General features: G+C 40.5%; 1 protein-coding gene across 1 annotated transcript in view; it reads right to left on the reverse strand.

Moving 5' to 3' along the window:
* Positions 1–25,288, reverse strand: part of CARPA (Carbonic anhydrase-related protein A) — a 608,382-nt gene that overhangs the window by 18,546 nt on the left and 564,548 nt on the right. Inside the window, exon 6 of the mRNA XM_070099973.1 lies at positions 8,720–8,941. Within this exon, the coding sequence (XP_069956074.1) occupies positions 8,720–8,941 (222 nt within the window). The remainder of the gene's footprint in view (positions 1–8,719; positions 8,942–25,288) is intronic.

Consider the following 25,288-nt stretch of genomic DNA (forward strand, 5'->3'; position numbering starts at 1 on the left):
TGTAAAGATATTATACAACATAGTGACTTCCCATTTCAATGTCTAAAGCCCACTTTTACTGGAGAGTATTCATCGTCTCTCCTACATACTCTGAATCTTCCATCATTGCATCAAAGGTATGTGCACCACCCAGGTGTTACATATGTCGTATTCATCCACATGCCACATTGCTTCCCTATCCAAGCCAAGTCTAGGACTGAAATAAACATCTTCTTAACTTTATCTTTGGACTGATCATTTGTATTCTTCAACGTAAACACTTAAATCACATAACTTAGCTTCATAAATAGATTTCATTTCCTTCGGTAGTACTTTTTTCTATTACTGTTGATAAAACAATTCCTCACACATTACCAGTTACTTGTTTCCCTAAAATTCTTACTATAATTTTTCTCTGTCTTCTCATACAAAAGGAACTATAGATGCTCTCTGCAAATATTGAAAATCTTAATTCCATCCCCACCTGCTCTCAGCATCTCCGTCTTCGTCCCATCCTCTCCCGCTGCTTTTCTCATTTTCCGCATGCTCACTTTCGGCTCTTCCTTCGCTCTATATATCCTATTTCTCCCTCTCCCTTGCATGAAATCTCAACCTCCGCTTCATCATTTAGCCTTGCCAACCTCTCAAAATATTCTGTCCATCTCTTTCATACATCTTCCTCATCCAGCATCTCACCATTTTCACCCCTCACATACAAATCCGTTTGCCATCTAGATTTTATCACTTTAAAATTTATATATTTTCAGTCGTGTCTTATTCTCAACACGGTTACCTTTATGCATATATAAATCAAAACACATTCCAATGCATTAAATAAATGTTAACTTATGAACGCCTTACCACTAATAATTACACAGATGCTGGTGTTTTGAATCATTATTCATTATATCTATAAATCTTTTAATCCGTGCGGGTCATTGAATTAGGCTTTAACCCATCGCATCATCGCTGCACTAGCACTAGCGGTCGGAGGATGGATCACCACTATTTGCGCTGAATAGTCCACACGGATTTACCGCTTTTTCAAATGCAATCTCCAGGCTAACACATCAGGAGAAGCGAAAAAGCAAAGACGTTCCACCACTCAAATAAATTTACCTGCAAATCCTTAATCTTTCCCCTCCCGCTCAAGACCCTTATATAACGCAACAAAAAACTAACCAAAAAATGAATACGAAAATAGAAAATAGAGTGGAAGAGAGTAAAAAAAGAACAAAGAAAAAAAAGCCATCTTTCTCTCAGGAAAATTAATAGTGAAAGCTTGGAAAGAAATTGAGAAACCCGAAGAGGTTGGAAATGAGAGGCGAGATCAGTTTCTATTAGAAAATCACAAGGGAGCCGACCAGACGCTGGGAAAGTTTGTAGGTCTCACCCTGGCCAGTGAAGCATCAGGGAGATGAAGATGGAGGGACGGGAACACCAGCGTCATGATGATGATGATGCTGGGACGGGAAGACCAGTGTGATGATGATGATAGTGGGACGGGAAGACCAGCGTGATGATGATGATGATGGAGGAACGGGAAGACCAGCGTCATGGTGATGATGGAGGAGCGGCAAGACCAGCGTGATTATGATGATGGTGGGACGGGAAGGTCAGTGTGATGATGATGGTGGGATGGGAAGACCAGCGTGATGGTGATGATAATAATGATGGTGGGACGGGAAGACCAGCGTGATGGTGATGACGATACTGGTGGGACGGGAAGATCAGCGTGATGGCAATAATGATGGTGAGATGGGAAGACCAGCGTGATGGTGATGACGATAGTGGTGGGACGGGAAGACCAGCGTGATGATGATAATGATGATGGGACGGGAACCCCAGCATGATGGTGATGATGGTGGTGGGAAGAGAAGATCAGCGTGAAGGAGATGACGATCACTTTCTGTTGTAGCTACACGAAAAAAAAGGTAGATGGGATCAAAGAATAGAAATCGGGGAAAAAGAGAGGGGAAAGGGTTTTTAAACTAAAGAGGCAGTTAGGGTAAGATATAAACAGCTATTGGAGGATAGATGGGCTAGTGAGCATGGAAAGGGTATCAAGGGGTTCAAAAGGGGAAAGTAAAGGGCTTAAAATTTGGGAAAAACTTTTCAACATATCCCACAAACTGGCATGGTCCAGATAAATGGGAAAAAGGAAATGGATTATTTTCAAAAAAGGTGACAGGTCTTCTTGAACTATAGACCAATAAACCCCCCTCCCCAAATGGAAAATTTTGGAATCAATAATTCCGAGGCAGTTCTACCTTAAAAACATAAATTAATCAACGAATCTCAGCATGGTTTTAAAAAGGGGGTTCCCGCCTTAAATTTTTCTTTTTCACAAAAGGGTTTTGGGGATAGATCTGGTAATGAATATGATTTTTATATGGACTTCAGTAAGGCTTTTGGGGGCCCCCATCAGAGACTATTGAGAAAATTAAAGCACTGGAATAGGAAAAATTTTTCCTGGATAGAGGCAGGTTGAAAATAGGCAGCAGGGGTTTGCATAAATGGGGAAATAAGGTGGGGCCCCGAGCGGTGTTCCAGGGGCATTTTGGGCCCCCTCTTTCCCAAATCTACAAAACACATGATGAGGTGAGCGACATCGGCAATTTTCCGATGCCCCAAAATGGCCTAATTCATTCGGCAGGAATTCAACCTCCAGGAAGATTTGAATAGACTGATGCAGTGGTCGGAGAAGTGGCAGATGCAGTTTAATATAGACAAATGCAAAGTTCTAAATGTTGGACAGGACAATAACCATGCCACATATAAACTAAATAATGTAGATCTTAATATTACGGATTGCGAAAAAGATTTAGGAGTTCTGGTTAGCAGTAATCTGAAACCAAGACAACAGTGCATAAGTGTTCGCAATAAAGCTAATAGAATCCTTGGCTTCATATCAAGAAGCATAAATAATAGGAGTCCTCAGGTTGTTCTTCAACTCTATACATCCTTGGTTAGGCCTCATTTAGATTATGCTGCACAGTTTTGGTCACCGTATTACAGAATGGATATAAATTCTCTGGAAAATGTACAAAGGAGGATGACAAAGATGATCCCATGTATCAGAAACCTTCCCTATGAGGATAGACTAAGGGCCCTGAAACTGCACTCTCTAGAAAGACGTAGAATTAGGGGGGATATGATTGAGGTTTATAAGTGGAAGACAGGAATAAATAAAGGGGATGTAAATAGTGTGCTGAAAATATCTAGCCTAGACAGGACTCGCAGCAATGGTTTTAAGTTGGAAAAATTCAGATTCAGGAGGGATATAGGAAAGTACTGGTTTGGTAATAGAGTTGTGGATGAGTGGAACAAACTCCCAAGTACAGTTATAGAGGCCAGAACGTTGTGTAGCTTTAAAAATAGGTTGGATAAATACATGAGTAGATGTGGGTGGGTGTGAGTTGGACCTGATAGCTTGTGCTAACAGGTCGGTTGCCGTGTTCCTCCCTTAAGTCAATGTGACCTGACCTGACTAGGTTGGGTGCATTGGCTTAAGCCGGTAGGGACTTGGACCTGCCTCGCATGGGCCAGTAGGCCTTCTGCAGTGTTCCTTCGTTCTTATGTTCTTATGTTCTTAAGAGGTATGGGGTAGGTTTAAAAATGTAGTGTTAGAGTGTTCAGCAGAAGTTTGTGGTTACAGGAAAGTGGGTGCAGGAGGGAAGAGGAGCGATTGGTGGAATGATGATGTAAAGAGTGTAGTAAGGGAGAAAAAGTTAGCATATGAGAAGTTTTTACAAAGTAGAAGTGATGCAAGGAGGGAAGAGTATATGGAGAAAAAGAGAGAAGTTAAGAGAGTGGTGAAGCAATGTAAAAAGAGAGCAAATGAGAGAGTGGGTGAGATGTTATCAACAAATTTTGTTGAAAATAAGAAAAAGTTTTGGAGTGAGATTAACAAGTTAAGAAAGCCTAGAGAACAAATGGATTTGTCAGTTAAAAATAGGAGAGGAGAGTTATTAAATGGAGAGTTAGAGGTATTGGGAAGATGGAAGGAATATTTTGAGGAATTGTTAAATGTTGATGAAGATAGGGAAGCTGTGATTTCGTGTATAGGGCAAGGAGGAATAACATCTTGTAGGAGTGAGGAAGAGCCAGTTGTGAGTGTGGGGGAAGTTCGTGAGGCAGTAGGTAAAATGAAAGGGGGTAAGGCAGCCGGGATTGATGGGATAAAGATAGAAATGTTAAAAGCAGGTGGGGATATAGTTTTGGAGTGGTTGGTGCAATTATTTAATAAATGTATGGAAGAGGGTAAGGTACCTAGGGATTGGCAGAGAGCATGCATAGTTCCTTTGTATAAAGGCAAAGGGGATAAAAGAGAGTGCAAAAATTATAGGGGGATAAGTCTGTTGAGTGTACCTGGTAAAGTGTATGGTAGAGTTATAATTGAAAGAATTAAGAGTAAGACGGAGAATAGGATAGCAGATGAACAAGGAGGCTTTAGGAAAGGTAGGGGATGTGTGGACCAGGTGTTTACAGTGAAACATATAAGTGAACAGTATTTAGATAAGGCTAAAGAGGTCTTTGTGGCATTTATGGATTTGGAAAAGGCGTATGACAGGGTGGATAGGGGGGCAATGTGGCAGATGTTGCAAGTGTATGGTGTAGGAGGTAGGTTACTGAAAGCAGTGAAGAGTTTTGACGAGGATAGTGAGGCTCAAGTTAGAGTATGTAGGAAAGAGGGAAATTTTTTCCCAGTAAAAGTAGGCCTTAGACAAGGATGTGTGATGTCACCGTGGTTGTTTAATATATTTATAGATGGGGTTGTAAGAGAAGTAAATGCGAGGGTCTTGGCAAGAGGCGTGGAGTTAAAAGATAAAGAATCACACACAAAGTGGGAGTTGTCACAGCTGCTCTTTGCTGATGACACTGTGCTCTTGGGAGATTCTGAAGAGAAGTTGCAGAGATTGGTGGATGAATTTGGTAGGGTGTGCAAAAGAAGAAAATTAAAGGTGAATACAGGAAAGAGTAAGGTTATGAGGATAACAAAAAGATTAGGTGATGAAAGATTGAATATCAGATTGGAGGGAGAGAGTATGGAGGAGGTGAACGTATTCAGATATTTGGGAGTGGACGTGTCAGCGGATGGGTCTATGAAAGATGAGGTGAATCATAGAATTGATGAGGGAAAAAGAGTGAGTGGTGCACTTAGGAGTCTGTGGAGACAAAGAACTTTGTCCTTGGAGGCAAAGAGGGGAATGTATGAGAGTATAGTTTTACCAACGCTCTTATATGGGTGTGAAGCGTGGGTGATGAATGTTGCAGCGAGGAGAAGGCTGGAGGCAGTGGAGATGTCATGTCTGAGGGCAATGTGTGGTGTGAATATAATGCAGAGAATTCGTAGTTTGGAAGTTAGGAGGAGGTGCGGGATTACCAAAACTGTTGTCCAGAGGGCTGAGGAAGGGTTGTTGAGGTGGTTCGGACATGTAGAGAGAATGGAGCGAAACAGAATGACTTCAAGAGTGTATCAGTCTGTAGTGGAAGGAAGGCGGGGTAGGGGTCGGCCTAGGAAGGGTTGGAGGGAGGGGGTAAAGGAGGTTTTGTGTGCGAGGGGCTTGGACTTCCAGCAGGCATGCGTGAGCGTGTTTGATCGGAGTGAATGGAGACAAATGGTTTTTAATACTTGACGTGCTGTTGGAGTGTGAGCAAAGTAACATTTATGAAGGGATTCAGGGAAACCGGCAGGCCGGACTTGAGTCCTGGAGATGGGAAGTACAGTGCCTGCACCTTGAAGGAGGGGTGTTAATGTTGCAGTTTAAAAACTGTAGTGTAAAGCACCCTTCTGGCAAGACAGTGATGGAGTGAATGATGGTGAAAGTTTTTCTTTTTCGGGCCACCCTGCCTTGGTGGGAATCGGCCGGTGTGATAATAAAATTAATAAAAATAAAATATATATATACATATATATATATATATATAAATATATATATATGTATATATATATATATATATATATATATATATATATATATATATATATATATATATATATATATAAATATATATATATATATATATATATATATATATATATATATATATATATATATATATATATATATATATATATATATACATGTATATGCAAAACAACCACTGTGAAAGAATAATGAAATTCCAAGCGCTTTCGTGACTACTCACATTATAAAGGAACATTAACAAGGAACATTGTTCCTTGATAATGTAAGTAGTCACGAAAGCGCTTGGAATTTCATTATTCTTTCACAGTGGTTATTTTGCATATTCCGAAATCACATGTTTACTGTGATCTTATTGCATATATATATATATATATATATATATATATATATATATATATATATATATATATATATATATATATATATATATATATATATATATATATATAAAACAACCACTGTGAAAGAATAGAGAAATTCCAAGCGCTTTCGTGACTACTCACATTATCAAGGAACAATGAAAGTAATGCATCAAAGGAAGGCATATAAAGGGTCTAGCCCACACCTCAGCAGCAGGCCCGCTGGCCCAATTAGACAGGTCCTTCACACAACCCACCAACAAACTATTCTACCCAAGAATTAAGCATTTTAAAATTTATTATTTGTCCAATGTATTATTAAATTCTTCCCAAATTCTATTAATTATAAATGGATCTAATTTATATAAACCAAAGGAAATATTCATATTATTGTCAAAACTGCTTTTTATGAAACAAGATTCAATTATATTCCTGTCGACCATGGACTTGATATATATATATATATATATATATATATATATATATATATATATATATATATATATATATATATATATATATATATATATATATATATATATATATATATATATATATATATATATATATATATATATATATATATATATATATATATATATATAATGCATCGACCGTTTCCCACCGAGGCAGGGTGACCCAAAAAGATGGAAAACCCCAAAAAGAAAGAAAAATACTTTTATCATTCAACACTTTCACCATCACTCATACATAATCACTGTGTTTGCAGAGGTGCTCAGATACGACAGTTTAGAAGTCCTCCAAACGGCCAATATCCCAAACCCCTCCTTTAAAGTGCAGGCCTTGTACTTCCCATTTCCAGGACTTAAGTCCAGCTAACCAGTTTCCCTGAATCCCTTCACAAAATGTTACCCGCTCACACTCCAACAGCTCGTCACGTCCCAAAAACCATTTATCTCCATTCGCTCCTATCTATCACACTTACGCACGCTTGCTGGGAGCCCAAGCCCCTCGCCAACAAAACCTCTTTCACCCCCTCCCTCCAAACTTTTCGAGGACGATCCCTACCCCGCCTTCCTTTACATACAGATTTATACGCTCTCCAAGTCATTCTACTGTGTTCCATTCTTTCTAAAGGACCAAACCTTCTCAACAACTCCTCTTCAGCCCTCTGACTAATACTTTTAGTAATTCCACACCTTCTCCTAATTTCCACATTTCGAATTCACTGCAAAAAAATTCACACCACACATTGCCTTTAGACACGACATCTCCACTGCCTCCAGCCGCTTCCTAGCCGCAGCATTTACAACCCAATCTTCACACCCATATAAGAGTGTTGGTACCACTATACTTTCGTACATTCCCTTCTTTGCCTCCATGAATAAAGTTATTTGTCTCGATAACGAATATATATTATATCACTGGGCAACAAGTTGGCCCTCTTTCTTTAATGTATGAATATATATAAGCAACGGGTGCGCCTTCTCTCTGTCAAAAGTACTGGGAACTGTTAAGGTGTCCCGTCTGACTAGAGTCCTTTACTACTCCACTACTGCTACTACTTGGAAAAGAGAGGTAAATCTTCTGAACCAGTTCCTGTATATTACATAGTTTGTCCGTATATCTTTACACTGGCAGCAGACCCCACACTATAAGTAGGTGCTCTGCTAGCATAGCTGTATCCACGTCGGTTCACAGTAGTCCTACTTCTTCGTATTATTATTATTATTATTATTATTATTATTATTATTATTATTAATATACAGGATGGTCACAAAAACACTCCCTGATTTCAAACAGGTATAACTTGTAACTTTTTTTAATAATCTTTCACAGTTAGTAGCTTCGGATGCAGGATTTCATTTAGTTTCATGTGGTATAGTGTAGCATTAAAGTTACTCAATGTGCGCCCCTCTGGTTGCTCGGCAAACATCGATGCGGTAGTCCAGCTCGGTCCAGACGCTCTGCAGCATATCTGTTATCATGCGAACTGTTTCAGTGATCGAAATTTTCAGCTCCTCCAGGGTTGCAGGTAGTGGTGGTAGTTAAACTGTGCTCTTCACGTACCCCCAAAGAAAGAAGTCGCAAACAGTTAGGTCCGGTGACCTCGTAGGCCATTTGCGAGGTCACCGTACGGGACACCCTAACCGTTCCCAATACTTTTGACAGAGAGAAGGCGCACCCGTTGCTTATTTATATTCATACATTAAAGAGAGAGGGCCCACTTGTTGCCTAGTGATATACTGTATATACGTTATCGAGAGATATCCTACATGCAACCTAATGCTAAGTACATTTTATAGGATCCACCTGGTGCATAGTGAGGTACACATTATTGAGAGTAGATCCACTTGTTACTTAGTGATATATACATTATTGAGAGAGCACCTACTTGAGAGGTCCCACATGCTACATACTAATAAATACATTATAGAGGACCCACTTGCTACCTTGTAATACACATATTATTAAGAGAGAACCCACCTGTTGCCTAGTGATATATACAGGCTTGTTCATGATGAGCCAGGTTGTGGTCTCCCAGCATCCAGGATGAGTCGTGGACCCATCATAGGTCATGTAGTGGCTAGTGGTGGGTAGCAGGCCAGCTAGAGAGAGGTGACGAATGGGCCACTTCTGACCTCGGTAAATTACCTTTTGGAACCCAGAAGACAGGATTCCGATGTCAGGGTTGCCCGTGTCACCAACCTGCGTCACGAGAGGTACTTTAATTATAATTCAAAGAGGACTGGTGAGGCAATTTAATACACGTTATTTATGGTGAGTGAACGGAAGATAAAGATTCCGCTACTCCTTTTGCTTAATCACCCACACAGATTTAGCGTATGACATGAAATGTAATTTAATAATACCTAGCTACTACTGCAGATGTGCATGAATATAGAGGTTTTTCTTCTTCTTCTTCTCATAATAATAATAATAATAATAATAATAATAATAATAATAATAATAATAATAATTATTATTATTATTATTATTATTAAATATTTAGAGATAAGCACTAAGTCCACGTGGATTATTCAGCTTAAGGACTGGTAAAGGCTCGATCCTCCGTCCCTTAATAGAGGCCTGGCCTCAATGATCAGATTCGTCTGTATGTGCTATAGAAACAGTTGGAGTTTCTCAAGAGAGACGTCATGACTGTGAATGGAGAAGTGAGGAAACACTGGCAAGTACTGTCCCTTGAGCACTGTGCAAACCTGGCCGTGAATGTAAGACTAAAGACACACTGAGGGAAAAACCATGAATAGAAAAGTGATGGAAGCTAAGATTAAAGTGACAACTTTTCATGTTGTTTACATCGAAAATGAAACGATTATAATCATAAACATAATTTTTAAAGCGGGGTGGACGTGTAAGCTCCAGCTGTGGGTCATCGTATCACTAAGACCACCGTCAGGAAACACTTGTCTTGTTTCCTGACAAACCTTATCTAACCTAAACTTAAATCAAAAGACGTTCACCTAACTCACATGGATTTCACAGGATAGATAAATATGCTGAGAACAACTGTATTCTATGTAGATTTAGGTATATATCGATGTTTGAGACAAGGGTAGTAAATTTGTAGGCTCTCCCCCCCCCACTCTATACTCCCTCCCGTAATTGCCAGCATGAATCGAAGGGGAACAAACCATACTATATTGACAAAATGGCATATAATCTATAGGAAAACCTTGAGTGGAAGGCACTGGCTGCAAAACTACCGTTACAGTTCAGTATTGTTCCTATCACAAATATATATGTTAATCCATTTCCACTAGCAGTGCTGTGAGAATATAGTTTAATTTCTAGTTATTGCTAGCTGTACTTCTAGATACCGTGGTGCAAGTGGACGCAATTAACTGGATATTCCGATCAGCATCGTAACAAACACAAGTGTACCAGTGGCCACTATGACCACCACAATCACCCCAGCTACCTCCTCAATTTATCATTTACTGAGTGGGTCATTGCTAACTGTTCATCTTGACAGGCTAACATTCAGTAGTTTCGAGTCATTAGGCATCCTGCCTGCTATCTAGTGATTTGTTAAACATTACCGTTAATGGGTATACAACTTGATATCTGCATTCTTTCATAACTCAAGCAGGAAGTTCGTCTAGTCTGCTGGATTTGTTAATTTTCTGCTTGTCTGTTGCTTCTCAGGCAAATTTTGTGGCATAGAAGTGTCGGTGTTATTTTTATCTGCTAGTACATGCAGAGCGAACATTGATGCTTGTATGAAAAGTTAACAAAATCGTCAAATTGACGAGATACTTGTGCAACATTCGGGAATCTTTATTCATAAAACGTTTCGCCAGTCAGTGACTTCATCAGTCCAGTACAGAAAAGAACAATGGAAGATGGGCAATGTAATACTCTACTTTACCATTCTTATTAAAGATATTTGGATATGAGTTTCCTTATGTTGACTTGTGAATCCCTCTTCTGATTGTCTTCAAATCTTCAGCTATAATATTTAACTGCTTTATCAACTTATGACGTACTCTGACTTATTCCAGTAGGATGTATTGAGATAATGAAGATCGAGATAAGAAAAAAGGCACAATACCGTGACTGGAACAATACACAAATAACCCGCACATAGACGAGATGAGCTTACGACAACGTTTCGGTCCGACTTGGACCATTTACAAAGCCACAAACAGTGTGACTTTGTAAATGGTCCAAGTCTGACCGAAACGTCGTCGTAAGCTCCTCTATTCTATGTACGGGTTATTTGTGTAATGAAGACTGAGGTTATAGAATACAAGTATACCTTATTAGTCGCTTTCCCAGAAGGTTACATTTCATAGGAATTTCCATCCGTCAAACTATTAATGTAAGAAGGACTTTGGTATAGTACTTACTGTTATTTCAAATACATGAATAAACGACTTAACACAGTTCGACGCAACACCAAACTCAGTTCTTTACATAGTTAGCTAAACGCAAAAAGCAACTTGCCTATCATGACAAAGGTTAGGATAATGCAACCTGCGTGTCAAGTACATTTATTTATAATGCACTCACCTCCAGCTCGGAATGAAAAGAATCTCGTTTTGTTCATCATAAGCTTTCCACATTCCTGAATTGTCACTTCATTTACAGGATGTGTGTGTGTATGTGTGTGTGTGTGTGTGTGTGTGTGTGTGTGTGTGTGTGTGTGTGTGTGTGTTTGTGTGTACTCACCTATTTGTACTCACCTATTTGTGGTTGCAGGGGTCGAGTCATAGCTCCTGGCCCCGCCTCTTCACTGATTGCTACTAGGTCCTCTCTCTCCCTGCTCCATGAGCTTTATCATACCTCGCCTTAAAACTATGTATGGTTCCCGCCTCCACTACTTCACTTTCTAGACTATTCCACGACTTGACTACTCTATGACTGAAGAAATACTTCCTAACATCCCTTTGATTCATCTGAGTCTTCAGCTTCCAATTGTGACCCCTTGTTTCTGTGTCCCCTCTCTGGAAAATCCTGTCTCTGTCCACTTTGTCTAGTCCACGCAGTATTTTGTATTTCGTTATCATGTCTTCCCTGACCCTTCTGTCCTCCAGTGTCGTCAGACCGATTTCCCTGAACCTTTCTTCATAGGACATTCCCCTTAGCTCTGGAACTAGCCTTGTTGTAAACCTTTGCACTTTCTCTAATTTCTTGACGTGTTTGACCAGATGTGGGTTCCAAACTGGTGCTGCGTACTCCAGTATGGGCCTGACGTACACAGTGTATAAAGTCTTGAACGATTCCTTGCCGAGGTACCGGAACGCTATTCTCAGGTTTGCCAGGCGCCAATATACCGCAGCAGTTATCTGGTTAATGTGTGCTTCTGGCGATGTACTCGGTATTATACTCACTCCTAGGTCTTTCTCCTTGAGTGAGGTTTGCAGCCTTTGGCCTCCTAGCCTATACTCTGTTTGCGGTCTTCTTTGCCTTTCTCCGATCTTCATGACTTTGCATTTGGCGGGGTTAAATTCTAGGATCCAGTTGCTGGACTACGCATCCTGCCTGTCCAGGTCTCTTTGTAGACCTGTCTGGTCCGCGTCTTATTTAATTCTCCTCATTAACTTCACATCATCTGTAAACAGGGACACTGTTATACCTCATCACAGTGGGTCCATTGCAGTGCCCTTCCTGTTATATGTGCCTGTTCCTCTAGCTTCTGTACTAATCTCTTGTGAGGAACTGTGTCGAAGGCCTTCTTGCAGTCCATGAAAATGCAATCAACCCACCCCTCCCTCTCATTTCTTACTTCAGTAACCTTGTCATAAAGCTCTAGTAGGTTTGTGACACAGGATTTGCCTTCCATGAATCCGTGCTGGCTGTCGTTTTGTAATCTAGTTCTCCTCCAGGTGCTCCACCACTCTCCTCCTGACAATCTTCTCCATGACTTTGCATACTATACACGTCAGTGACAATGGTCTATAATTTAGTACTTCATTTCTGTCTCCTTTCTTAAAGATGGGGACTACATTTGCCTTCTTCCATATTTCAGGTAGTTGCCCAGTTTCAAGGGAAGTGTTGAAGATTTTGGTTAGTGGCACACATAGTGTATCTGCTTCCTCTCTAAGGACCAACGGAGAGATGTTGTCCGGTCCCACCGCCTTTGAGGTATCAAGGTCACTTAGGAGCTTCTCCACCTCCTCCTCCGTTGTGTGTAATTCATCCAACACTTGTTGGTATATCCTTTGTTGATGTACCCCACCGTTTTGTTTTCCCAGTGTCCCTTCAGCCTCCACTGTAAATACTTCCTGAAATCTAATGTTGTGTTTGTGTGTGTGTGTGTGTGTGTGTGTGTGTGTGTGTGTACTCACCTATTTGTACTCACCTATTTGTGGTTGCAGGGGTCGAGTCACAGCTCTTGGCCCCGCCTCTTCGCTGATTGCTACTAGGTCCTCTCTCTCCCTGCCCCATGAGCTCTATCATACCTGTGTGTGTGTGTGTGTGTGTGTGTGTGTACTCACCTATTTGTACTCACCTATTTGTGGTTGCAGGGGTCGAGTCATAGCTCCTGGCCCCGCCTCTTCACTGATTGCTACTAGGTCCTCTCTCTCCCTGCTACATGAGCTTTATCATACCTCGCCTTAAAACTATGTATGGTTCCCGCCTCCACTACTTCACTTTCTAGACTATTCCATGACTTGACTACTCTATGACTGAAGAAATACTTCCTAACATCCCTTCGATTCATCTGAGTCTTCAACTTCCAATTGTGACCTCTTGTGTCTGTGTCCCATCTCTGGAACATCCTGTCTTTGTCCACCTTGTCTATTCCGCGCAGTATTTTATATGTCGTTATCATGTCTCCCCTGACCCTCCTGGCCTCCAATGTCGTCAGGCCGATTTCCCTCAACCTTTCTTCGTAGGACAATCCCCGTAGCTCTGGGACTAGTCTTGTTGCAAACCTTTGCACTTTCTCTAATTTCTTGACGTGCTTGACTAGGTGTGGATTCCAAACTGGTGCTGCATACTCCAGTATGGGCCTGACGTAAATGGTATACAGGGTCTTGAACGACTCCTTACTGAGGTATCGGAACGCTATCCGTAGGTTTGCCAGGCGCCCGTATGCTGCAGCAGTTATCTGATTTATGTGCGCCTCAGGAGATATGCTCGGTGTTATACTCACCCCCAGATCTTTTTCCTTGAGTGAGGTTTGCAGCCTTTGGCCACCTAGACTATACTCTGTCTGCGGTCTTCTTTGCCTTTCCCCGATCTTCATGGCTTTGCATTTTGCAGGGTTAAATTCAAGGAGCCAGTTGCTGGATAAGGCTTGTAGCCTGTCCAGGTCTCGTTGTAGTCCTATCTAATCCTCGACCGATTTAATTCTCCTCATTAACTTCACATCATCTGCAAACAGGGACACTTCTGAGTCTATCCCTTCCGTTATGTCGTTCATATACACCAAAAACAGCACAGGTCCTAGGACTGACCCCTGTGGAACACCGCTAGTCACAGGCGCCCACTCTGACACCTCGTCACGTACCATGACTCGTTGTTGCCTCTCTGTCAAATATTCTCTGATACATTGCAGAGCCTTTCCTGTTATGCGTGCCTGATCCTTTACCTTTTGCATTAATCTCTTGTGAGGAACTGTGTTGAAGACCTTCTTACAGTCCAAGAAAATGCAGTCTATCCACCCCTCTCTCTCGTGTCTTACTTCTCTTACCTTGTCGTAAAACTCCAGTAGGTTTGTGACAAGATTTTCCTTCCCTGAAACCGTGCGGTTGTCGCTGATAAGCTTGTGTCTTTCTAGGTGCTCCACCACTCTCCTCCTGATGATATCCATGACTTTGCATACTATACACGTCAGTGACACAGGTCTGTAGTTTAATGCCTCGTGTCTGTCTCCTTTCTTAAAAACTGGAACTACATTTGACATCTTCCATACCTCAGGTAGTTGCCCAGTTTCAATGGATGTGTTGAAGGTTTTTGTTAATGGCACACACAGCAGCTCTGCTCCCTCTTTGACGACCCAGGGAGAGATGTTGTCTGGTTCCACCGCCTTTGAGGTATCAAGTTCACATAGCAGCTTTTTCACGTCCTCCTCGGTTGTGTATTTCATCCAGCACTTATTGGTGTACGTCCATATTCTGAATTCCTGGAGTTCTTCCTGTCTCATCTGTAAATACTTCTTTAAATCTCATGTTAAGCTCCTCACATACCTCTTGGTCGTTTCTTATGAACTCCCCACCTTCTTCCTCAGCCCAATTACCTGGTCCTTGACTGTTGTTTTCCTCCTGATGTGACTATACAACAGCTTCGGGTCAGACTTGACTTTCGATGCTATGTCATTTTCGTATTGTCGCTGAGCCTCCCTTCTTATCTGTGCATATTCGTTTCTGGCTCTTCGGTTAATCTCTTTATTTTCTTGTGACCTTTGGCAGAGAGCGTGTATAATTCCTTTATTATAGGGAAGGGGGACATAAGAGATTGTAAAAATTGTAAGGGAATAAATTTACTAAGTATACCAGAAAAGTGTATGGTAGGCTTATTACTAAAAGAATGAGAGGTAAGACAGAGAGTAGGATTGCGGATGAGCAAGGAGGCTTTAGAGTGGGTAGGGGATGTGTAGATCAAGTGTTTACACTGAAGCACATATGTGAACAGTATTTAGATAAAGGTAGGGAAGTTTTCATTTGATTTATGGATTTAGAAAAGGAATATGACAGAGTGGATTGGGGAGCAATGTGGCAGATGTTGCAAATATATGGAGTAAGTGGTAAGTTACTAAATGATGTAAAGAGCTTTTATGAGGATAGTGAGGCTCAGGTTAGGGTGTGTAGAAGAGAGGGAGACTATTTCCCAGTAAAAGTAGGTCATAGGCAGGGATGTGTAATGTCACAGTGGTTGTTTAATATATTTATAGATGGGGTTAACATAAGAACATAAGAACGAAGGAACACTGCAGAAGGCCTACTGGCCCATGTGAGGCAGGTCCAAGTCTCCTACCGGCTTAAGCCAATGCACCCAACCTAGTCAGGTCAGGTCACATTGACTTAAGGGAGGAACACGGCAACCATCCTGGTAGCACAAGCTATCAGGTCCAACTCACACCCACCCACATCCACTCATGTATTTATCCAACCTATTTTTAAAGCTACACAACGTTCTGGCCTCTATAACTGTACTCGGGAGTTTGTTCCACTCATCCACAATTCTATTACCAAACCAGTACTTTCCTATATCCTTCCTGAATCTGAATTTTTCCAACTTAAAACCATTGCTGCGCGTCCTATCTAGGCTAGATATTTTCAGCACACTATTTACATCCCCTTTATTTATTCCTGTCTTCCATTTATACACCTCAATCATATCCCCCCTAATTCTACGTCTTTCTAGAGAGTGTAGATTCAGGGCCCTTAATCTATCCTCATAGGGAAGGTTTCTGATACATGGGATCAACTTTGTCATCCTCCTTTGTACATTTTCCAGAGAATTAATATCCATTCTGTAATACGGTGACCAAAACTGTGCACCATAATCTAAATGAGGCCTAACCAAGGATGTATAGAGTTGAAGAACAACCTGAGGACTCCTATTATTTATGCTTCTTGATATGAAGCCAAGGATTCTATTAGCTTTATTGCGAACACTTATGCACTGTTGTCTTGGTTTCAGATTACTGCTAAACAGAACTCCTAAATCTTTTTCGCAATCCGTAATATTAAGATCTACATTATTTAGTTTATATGTGGCATGGTTATTGTCCTGTCCAACATTTAGAACTTTGCATTTGTCTATATTAAACTGCATCTGCCACTTCTCCGACCACTGCAACAGTCTATTCAAATCTTCCTGGAGTGCTCGAATGTCCTCGTCAGAATGAATTCGACGGCCTATTTTGGTGTCATCGGCAAACTTGCCGATGTCGCTCTTTATGCCCTCATCTATGTCGTTTATGTATATTGTGAACAGCAGGGGGCCCAACACTGACCCCTGTGGAACACCGCTCGCGACGCTTCCCCACTCTGATTTCTCCCCATTTATGCAAACTCTCTGATGCCTATTTGTCAAACATGCCTCTATCCAGGAAAAAATTTCTCCTCCTATTCCATGTGCCTTAATTTTCCTCAATAGTCTCTGATGTGGGACCCTGTCAAAAGCCTTACTGAAGTCCATATACACAATATCATATTCATTACCATGATCTACCTCCTCAAATACCTTAGTGAAAAAAGTTAATAAATTCGTAAGGCAGGAACGCCCCTTTGTAAAACCATGCTGAGATTCGTTGATTAATTTATGCTTTTCAAGGTGTCTACGAACTGCCTCGGCAATTATTGATTCCATAAATTTTTCCACTATGGAGGTTAGGCTTATTGGTCTATAGTTCGAAGCTAAGGACCTGTCACCTGTTTTGAAAATAGGTATCACATTTGCCATTTTCCACTTATCTGGCACCATGCCAGTTTGTAGTGATATGTTGAAAAGATTAGCCAAAGGTGTGCTAAGCTCCTCTTTACATTCCTTTAGAACCCTTGCATGCAGTTCATCAGGGCCTGGGGATTTGTTAGGTTTTAATTTATCTATTTGCCTAAGGACCATGTCACTTGTGACCCTAATAGTGCACAGTTTATTATCGTCCTGTTCTAAATAATTTATCATTACTGGAATATCGCTGGTATCCTCCTGTGTAAAAACTGAGAGGAAGTATGTGTTAAAACTTCTACACATTTCCTTATCACTGTCAGTGAGCTGACCCGAGGAACTTTTGAGTGGGCCTATCTTGTCCCTGATCTTACTTCTGTATACCTGAAAGAATCCTTTTGGGTTAGTCTTCGATTCTCTTGCAACTTTAACCTCATAATCTCTTTTTGCTTTTCTAATTCCCTCTTTTATTTCTTTCTTTAACTGAATATATCGATTTCTTAATTGCCCCTCTCCTCTTTTGATTTGCCTATATATGCCTCTCTTTTGACCAATCAGATATTTTAATCTATTGTTCATCCATTTAGGATCATTTTTGTTTGATCTGATTTCCCTATTTGGAACATAATTTGACTGAGCAGCTAGAACTATGCCCTGGAAAGCATCATATCGGCAACCATCACCACCTACCTGACCCTTAGTCAGGTCATTCCAGTTCAGCCCACCTAAGTAATTTTTCAGTCCTATGAAATCAGCCAAGCGAAAGTCAGGGACGGAGACTTGATTGCCATTATTAGGGGAATTCCATGATATATTAAAACTGAGTGATTTGTGATCACTTTCCCCAAGCTCATCATTAACCTCAAGATTATTAATTAGTGTTTCCCTACTGGCAAGAACCAAGTCAAGGAGGTTATTTCCCCTAGTTGGCTCTGTCACAAACTGTTTTAAAAAACAATCCTGGATCGTATCAAGAAAGTCACCTGACTCTAAATTTCCTGTCAAATTGCTCCAGTCAATCTATCTTGTCCCTGATCTTACTTCTGTATACCTGAAAGAATCCTTTTGGGTTAGTCTTCGATTCTCTTGCAACTTTAACCTCATAATCTCTTTTTGCTTTTCTAATTCCCTTTTTTATTTCTTTCTTTAACTGAATATATCGATTTCTTAATTGCCCCTCTCCTCTTTTGATTTGCCTATATATGCCTCTCTTTTGACCAATCAGATATTTTAATCTATTGTTCATCCATTTAGGATCATTTTTGTTTAATCTGATTTCCCTATTTGGAACATAATTTGACTGAGCAGCTAGAACTATGCCCTGGAAAGCATCATATCGGCAACCATCACCACCTACCTGACCCTTAGTCAGGTCATTCCAGTTCAGCCCACCTAAGTAATTTTTCAGTCCTATGAAATCAGCCAAGCGAAAGTCAGGGACGGAGACTTGATTGCCATTATTAGGGGAATTCCATGATATATTAAAACTGAGTGATTTGTAATCACTTTCCCCAAGCTCATCATTAACCTCAAGATTATTAATTAGTGTTTCCCTACTGGCAAGAACCAAGTCAAGGAGGTTATTTCCCCTAGTTGGCTCTGTCACAAACTGTTTTAAAAAACAATCCTGGATCGTATCAAGAAAGTCACCTGACTCTAAATTTCCTGTCAAATTGCTCCAGTCAATCTGTCTATAGTTGAAATCTCCCATTAGCACAACATTTTCGTATGTAGATGCCTTACGAATTTCGTCCCATAGAAGTTTACTGCACTCCCTATCAAGATTTGGGGGCCCTGTAAATCACACCCAAAATTAGATTTTCTCGGCCCTCGAGAAGCTGTAACCAAACAGATTCAGTGGCTGACGCTTCTAATTTAATATCTTGTCTAACACAACAATTTAAATTGTCTCTGACATACATCGCTACTCCACCACCTTTCCTGTTGACCCTGTCTGTGTGGAATAATTTATAGCCTTGTATGTGACATTCAGAGGGCATCTCTCTATCTTTCAGATTGAGCCAGGTCTCTGTTATAGCAATAATATCTATGTTTCCTGCACTTGCAATTAATCTTAGCTCATCTATCTTATTTCTTACACTCCTGCTATTAGTACAGTAAACCTTAAGGGAGTTAGTCCCTCACTGCCCTCTGCTGTCCCCCTTTGTTTGCTGACCTGATCTATTGTCTTTATTTATAACTTCATGCTGAATGCCTTTTATACATTTACTGTTTCCAACTCTAGTGTTGCAACCTGCTTGTTTCCCACACACACCCATACCTCTATCTTCCATCAGTTTAAAATCATAGGCATTTCACCAATGGCCTTTTCAATCGAGTCTGCAAGTGCTACCACCCCTGCCCCAGAGAGATGTACCCCATCCCTTGCATACATATCATGTTTGCCATAAAAGTTGTTCCAGTTGTCAATGAATGGGATTGCAAGTTCCTTGCAGTATCTGTCTAGCCAGCAATTTACACCAATTGCCCTAGACAACCATTCATTTCCTATTCCCCTTCTAGGCAAGATGCTACATATGATTGGGATCCCTCCCTTAGACTTAATGAAATCTATAGCTGACCTGTACTTATCTAGCAGCTCTTCTCTCCTACCCTTCCCAATAACATTTCCACCAGCACTGAGACAGATAATGGGCTTGTTCCCATTACCTGACATGATATTATCCAGCCTGTTGACAATGTCCCCAACACCAGCTCCAGGGAAGCACACTCTATCTCTCATCTTCTTATTCCTATTACAAAAAGCACGGTCAATATATCTTACCTGAGAGTCACCAACCACAAGAATGCGCTTACCTCCATTAGCAGGGGCAGTAGTACCCTTACCTTCACTGGCCACTGAAGTACATTCATCCTGAAGAACAGAGAAGCGATTTCCTACCTTCAGATCTTCACTCTTAACTTTCCTTACTCTGATGCGCCTCCCATTACTGTGAACCACTCGCCACTTGTAGCAGGTGCTGGGCTGCACCTCACTGCTGGTAGCCGTTGCTACCTCCCCCACTACAGCCTCCTCACAGCGAGAGACAGACTGCACCTAACTGCTAGAAGCCTCATTCCCCACAACTCCAGCCACCTCACACTCTCTCCCAGACCCATTGAGGTGGACCTTCAGTCTCCTAATCTCCTCCTGGAGAAGCAAGACCTCCTCCTTCAACTCTCCAACCTCAATTTTTAAAACACTGCAGAAGCAAGCCATGCTTTGTAACCGTCCAAGCTAATCCCCAAAGCGTTGGCGTTGTTTACGCTGGTATATCCTCCTGGGAAGGTTGGTGTTGTTTTCGCTGGTATGTCCTCCTGGGAAGGTTGGCGTTGTTTATGCTGGTATATCCTCCTGGGAAGGTTAGTGTTGTTTACGCTGGTATACCATCCTGGGAAGGTTGTTGTTGTTTACGCTGGTATATCCTCCTGGGAAGGTTGTTGTTGTTTACGCTGGTATATCCTCCTGGGAAGGTTGGTGTTGTTTACGCTGGTATATCCTCCTGGGAAGGTTGGTGTTGTTTATGCTGGTATATCCTCCTGGGAAGGTTGGTGTTGTTTACGCTGGTATATCCTCCTGGGAAGGTTGGTGTTGTTTACGGACTGTTTGTGCCATTTTGATACTTTCATCTCAAAATTCTATAGTAATATATAACTACATTATGCTTTCCTGACGCTGGTGAGAGGATCTTAATAATAAAGAACTAGGTTTATCCTCCTCTTCCATGGATCAAATCTAACTCCCGTCCATTCCACAGAAGCTATGTAACCCATAAGGGTTTATCATCTTCCTCTCCTGTCATTAATTCGCCTTGCAATTATTCTTGGCTAGGTGTTGAAGATCGCAGCAGAGAAAGAAGTGGTGGTGTCGGCTGGCGCCATCGGCTCGCCCAAACTACTACTGTTGTCTGGTGTGGGTCCCAGCCAGGAGCTACTGCGTCAAGCGTTGTAAAAGAAGTAAATGCTAGGAGGTTGGGGAGAGGGGTGGGATTAAATTATGGGGAATTAAATACAAAATGGGAGTTGACACAATTACATTTTGCTGATGATACTGTGCTTATGGGAGATTATAAAGAAAAGTCACTCTTCCAAATATCTGAACACATTCACCTCCTCCATACTCTCTCTCTCCAATCTGATATCCATATATATACATACATATATATATATATATATATATATATATATATATATATATATATATATATATATATATATATATATATATATATATATATATATATATATATATATATATATATGTCAGTTCGGAGTCACAAGTATGATCTGAACGTAAATAGGATTGCCATTGTGGTCTTGACCTAGGAGTAAGACCTTGGTGAAACACACAGAACTGGGGTCGGCCTGGAGGTAAACACAACTCCTCACACCACAAATCTCCATAAAGCCTCATGATCCGCCTAAAGTCGCAGACACTTGCAGACGCCACCGCCTTTTCACACATTCCACCACCACCGCCTCTCACGCTATTCCTTACCTTTAACCAACTTCCTTCCTTACACCTTATTTAAATGCCATTTTGGAAAGTTTCTCCCATGGGGAGGAAACAGCCATGTGTTTTCCTGGGAGACTGAGAAAGACTGCATTAGAGCGAGCGTCAACGTTATCACCTTTGTCAACTATTTCCCTCTGTTTTGGTTTCTGACAAAGTGCAAATTCCTGCCATTCGCTCAGCGTCGCTACCAGACTTCGTTATCTGGAATGAGGGGAGGCGGTGCTAGAGTGAGGGAGAGACACCTTGGCCACGGCAACATTGGCACTTGTACCTCAAGAGCCGCACCGCTACGACAGGGAAAGTGCGCTATCATTACCTGCTATAGCCGGTTCATTGTGTCCCAGCCTGTGCTGCGGTGGAGCGAGGGCAAGAAGTGTGTGTGTTTGTGTGTGTGTGTGTGTGTGTGTGTGTGTGTGTGTGTGTGTGTGTGTGTGTGTGTGTGTGTGTGTGTGTGTGTGTGTGTGTGTGTGTGTGTGTGTGTGTGTGTGTGTATGTGTGTTTGTTGGTTAGATCTTCTGATCTCTGTGTCTGAAGGTAAGTGAAGTTGCACGTGTCACGGCCGGCTGAGTTGGTTATATCTTCTGATCTCGGTGTCTGGTTTGGGAAGAATAAACCTTGCTAAGAATTCGCGAAGTAGTATTTATAATAGTTATTACTGCAGTTTCTAAATACAGTCTATAAGTCGGACTTTTGCTGTGATCTGCATCGTTTCTGAGAAATTCATGCGGTAGTTCTCGTATTGCGGTGTAGAGTACACACATTTTTAGTGTCAAAATTATAACGTCTCTCATCCGCCACAAGGAATGTTATAAACACCGGCAGTAATGTCCATCAGTTTTCCTTCCTTTTTCACTAAGTCGTTTAAAAATTTTGAAGCAATTTTGAAGACCTTGATATTGGATATAGCTAAGGCACTGGAAAGGTTATTGCTGCTTTAGCACACAGGAAATATGGCTTATCTTTCGGATTTTATGTCAGGTCTTTTGGGGTATCTTCTCAGCTTCTTACAGTGGATGATGAAATATTGGGGTATGGAAGTTTTCTGAAGACTTGGTTAATACATTTTTTCTTTAGGACTACTAAAGTGGAAGAAATCTCTTTGATTTTTAAGGAGTCTATGATGATTCCACATTTCCACACATTATTCTGTTATGATGCGAGTAATAATGCAAAAGATACTCATTTGTTGTCGTTCTGGAGACTTTTGAATCAAATTCGCCATCTTTGTTGCTAAAAATGCTCAGAAATGATTCAGTCTTCTATTCTCATCTTCTAAAGTAAAGGTAACAGAGCTTTACCGAAGTGGTTGAAGATTTTGAGTGTCAGGGCAACTTTGGCGATGACTAAGACATCGTCCACATATGTTAACCATGTCACATTATTCGGAAAGTGAATTTTGAATCTCTCCTTTTCCAAATGTTAAATATACAAGCTGGCCATGACTGCAGTTACAAGTGAGCCTATGGCGCAGTCAAAAGAGTGCTTATATAAGGAATATTCGACAAATCAATGGCATTGAGGAAATCTTCAGCAGGTAGGGGTAAACTGATTCTATAGTGAATTTTATGTGCTCAGAAAAGATGGATAGCTTGGGTATCCAAGAATTTTGAAAAATGTTTAGGTAATAGGCCGACTTGTTAATAAGGGATGCTACCAATCCTCGAGGTGACAGGCCTCATTGGAATCCAAGATTTTGATCAGGGTTTGAAAGGGATTATTTAATTGAGTCGTTTTACCTTTTCGGTTCTCCTAATTATAGATTTGATATATAAAGGCGGTTGGAGGTATTACTGATAATATCTCCAAGTCCTATTTTCAGCCATGGGCTATGTTGAAGTATTTGTTAAAGTAGGCAAATCACCATTTTCAATTAAAATTTTCTCAAATTTTTAATTAATCAATAAATATATCAATAAGAACGAAAAAATACTGGCCTTACAATATAACGAGATTTTTTTTAATGTAACTAAGGCATAGAACTAATTAAATTTAAAAATATTAGACCCTGATTATTGGAAATTATATAAATTGTTGATAACTTTTCTACATTTCGTTTGTTTACTTTGAGGTTATTTTAAGTCTTGTTTATTTCATTAATTGACGTTGGTTAGTTTGTTTGTTAGGTTTGAAGCTTATCCACTGCACGAAGGTTTCTAAGGCTGCAGCTCAGCCAGTCACTAAGGATTCAAGTAATCTATCAGTGGAGACACTAAGAGATATATACATCTGTGTATGTACTACTGTAGGTCGTTCGCCTGACTCATGTGCAGTAACATGATCTAATATTTATAAATTACTTCAGTTATGATTACATGGGTGGGAATCAAGCTTCTGGTATCTCGTTAACAAATCAAGTTTTCAGCCAATGAATCTTGTTGGTTACAATAGAAAAAAGACAGCTTTTCTGACTCAGGTGATGTCTGAAGGTTTGCAGCGGTATCAACAAGTTTGTTTTATAGCCATATTCTCTCACCAGCATTGCTCAGTGGTTGAATTCTGGATTCCTATACAAAGAGTCACGAGTACTATTCCCACAAAGTTTTTTTTCCTGGAACTTAAATACTTTTCCGAAAAAAATATAATGCATATACACGCCCAGTACTCATAGTTCATCGTGAGATAGTAACAATTGTACCAAGCTGGAAGGCTTGCTAACATAGCTTGTGAGTGTATATACGAGCCTGAGGTTGAACCCTGTACATATGCATAATTTAATAGCAACTTTATGTTCACGTTTCAGCGTCCCATCTATGCATGATTTACACCGGCTTGCAGATGAATGTTTAATGTTAATGGCTTTCGTGAATTATAGATAAGAAAAAGTCCACCGTCGTCTCGTAGTGGTATTTCGTGTTGCGCCTTATTCTATGATTTAAGCTGAATAATGACGTTACCGACAGTTTTATTCCATATACATACAGAATGTATCGCAGGGGACTTTATTTTTTCTTATTATTGTTATTGTTAATCAGTCATAGTCGTCACATAGCGCCTGGTGGACAGGATTAGGTCCTGGCGGTAAATTTTGTTATAACTGACCGCACTAAGCCTGAGTACAGACCAGTCCGGGCAAACATCATATGCCTGCACTCATCTGAGTTCCCTTTGAGGGAAGCGCCTGAATGCCAGTAGGGGGCTCTTGATACAAGGAATTAGAACCACCCTACCCTTTCTTTCTAACCCGATTCCCTCCCATTTTCCAGACGCTGTATTATCCCTACTGGTTTAGGGCTTCCCCACAATTATAACAATAGCAATAATTTACAACTGTCGGCTATTTATAGATAGTGTCTCTGATAAATAAAATAATAAACCAAAAAACATATTGCATCGGGTAAGAATTTTATCTTTTATTTCTGAAGTGTCTAAAGTATATTTACTCGGGAATAAACCAGTTGTTTAATATTTCGAGTAATATTGCCTTGCAGCTAATAAATATTAAAGCAAATATAACGTTTTGGAATGTAGACGATTTCTTGTTATTGTGGTTTGTTTAACGTCAACAAAATATTTATTGAAGGATTTAAAAATTTAATTTCCAGCATAAACCTACTGATCCGATTATTGTTTATATTAATGTAAACCTACTGATCCGATTACATGATTTGTCATTTTGCTTCCAAATTATGTGGGAATATGCGGACAAACATGACATTCACCTTTATACAACA

The sequence above is a fragment of the Cherax quadricarinatus genome, chromosome 71 (assembly GCF_038502225.1).
Source record: "Cherax quadricarinatus isolate ZL_2023a chromosome 71, ASM3850222v1, whole genome shotgun sequence".
In the NCBI taxonomy this organism is placed as follows: Eukaryota; Metazoa; Arthropoda; class Malacostraca; order Decapoda; family Parastacidae; genus Cherax; species Cherax quadricarinatus.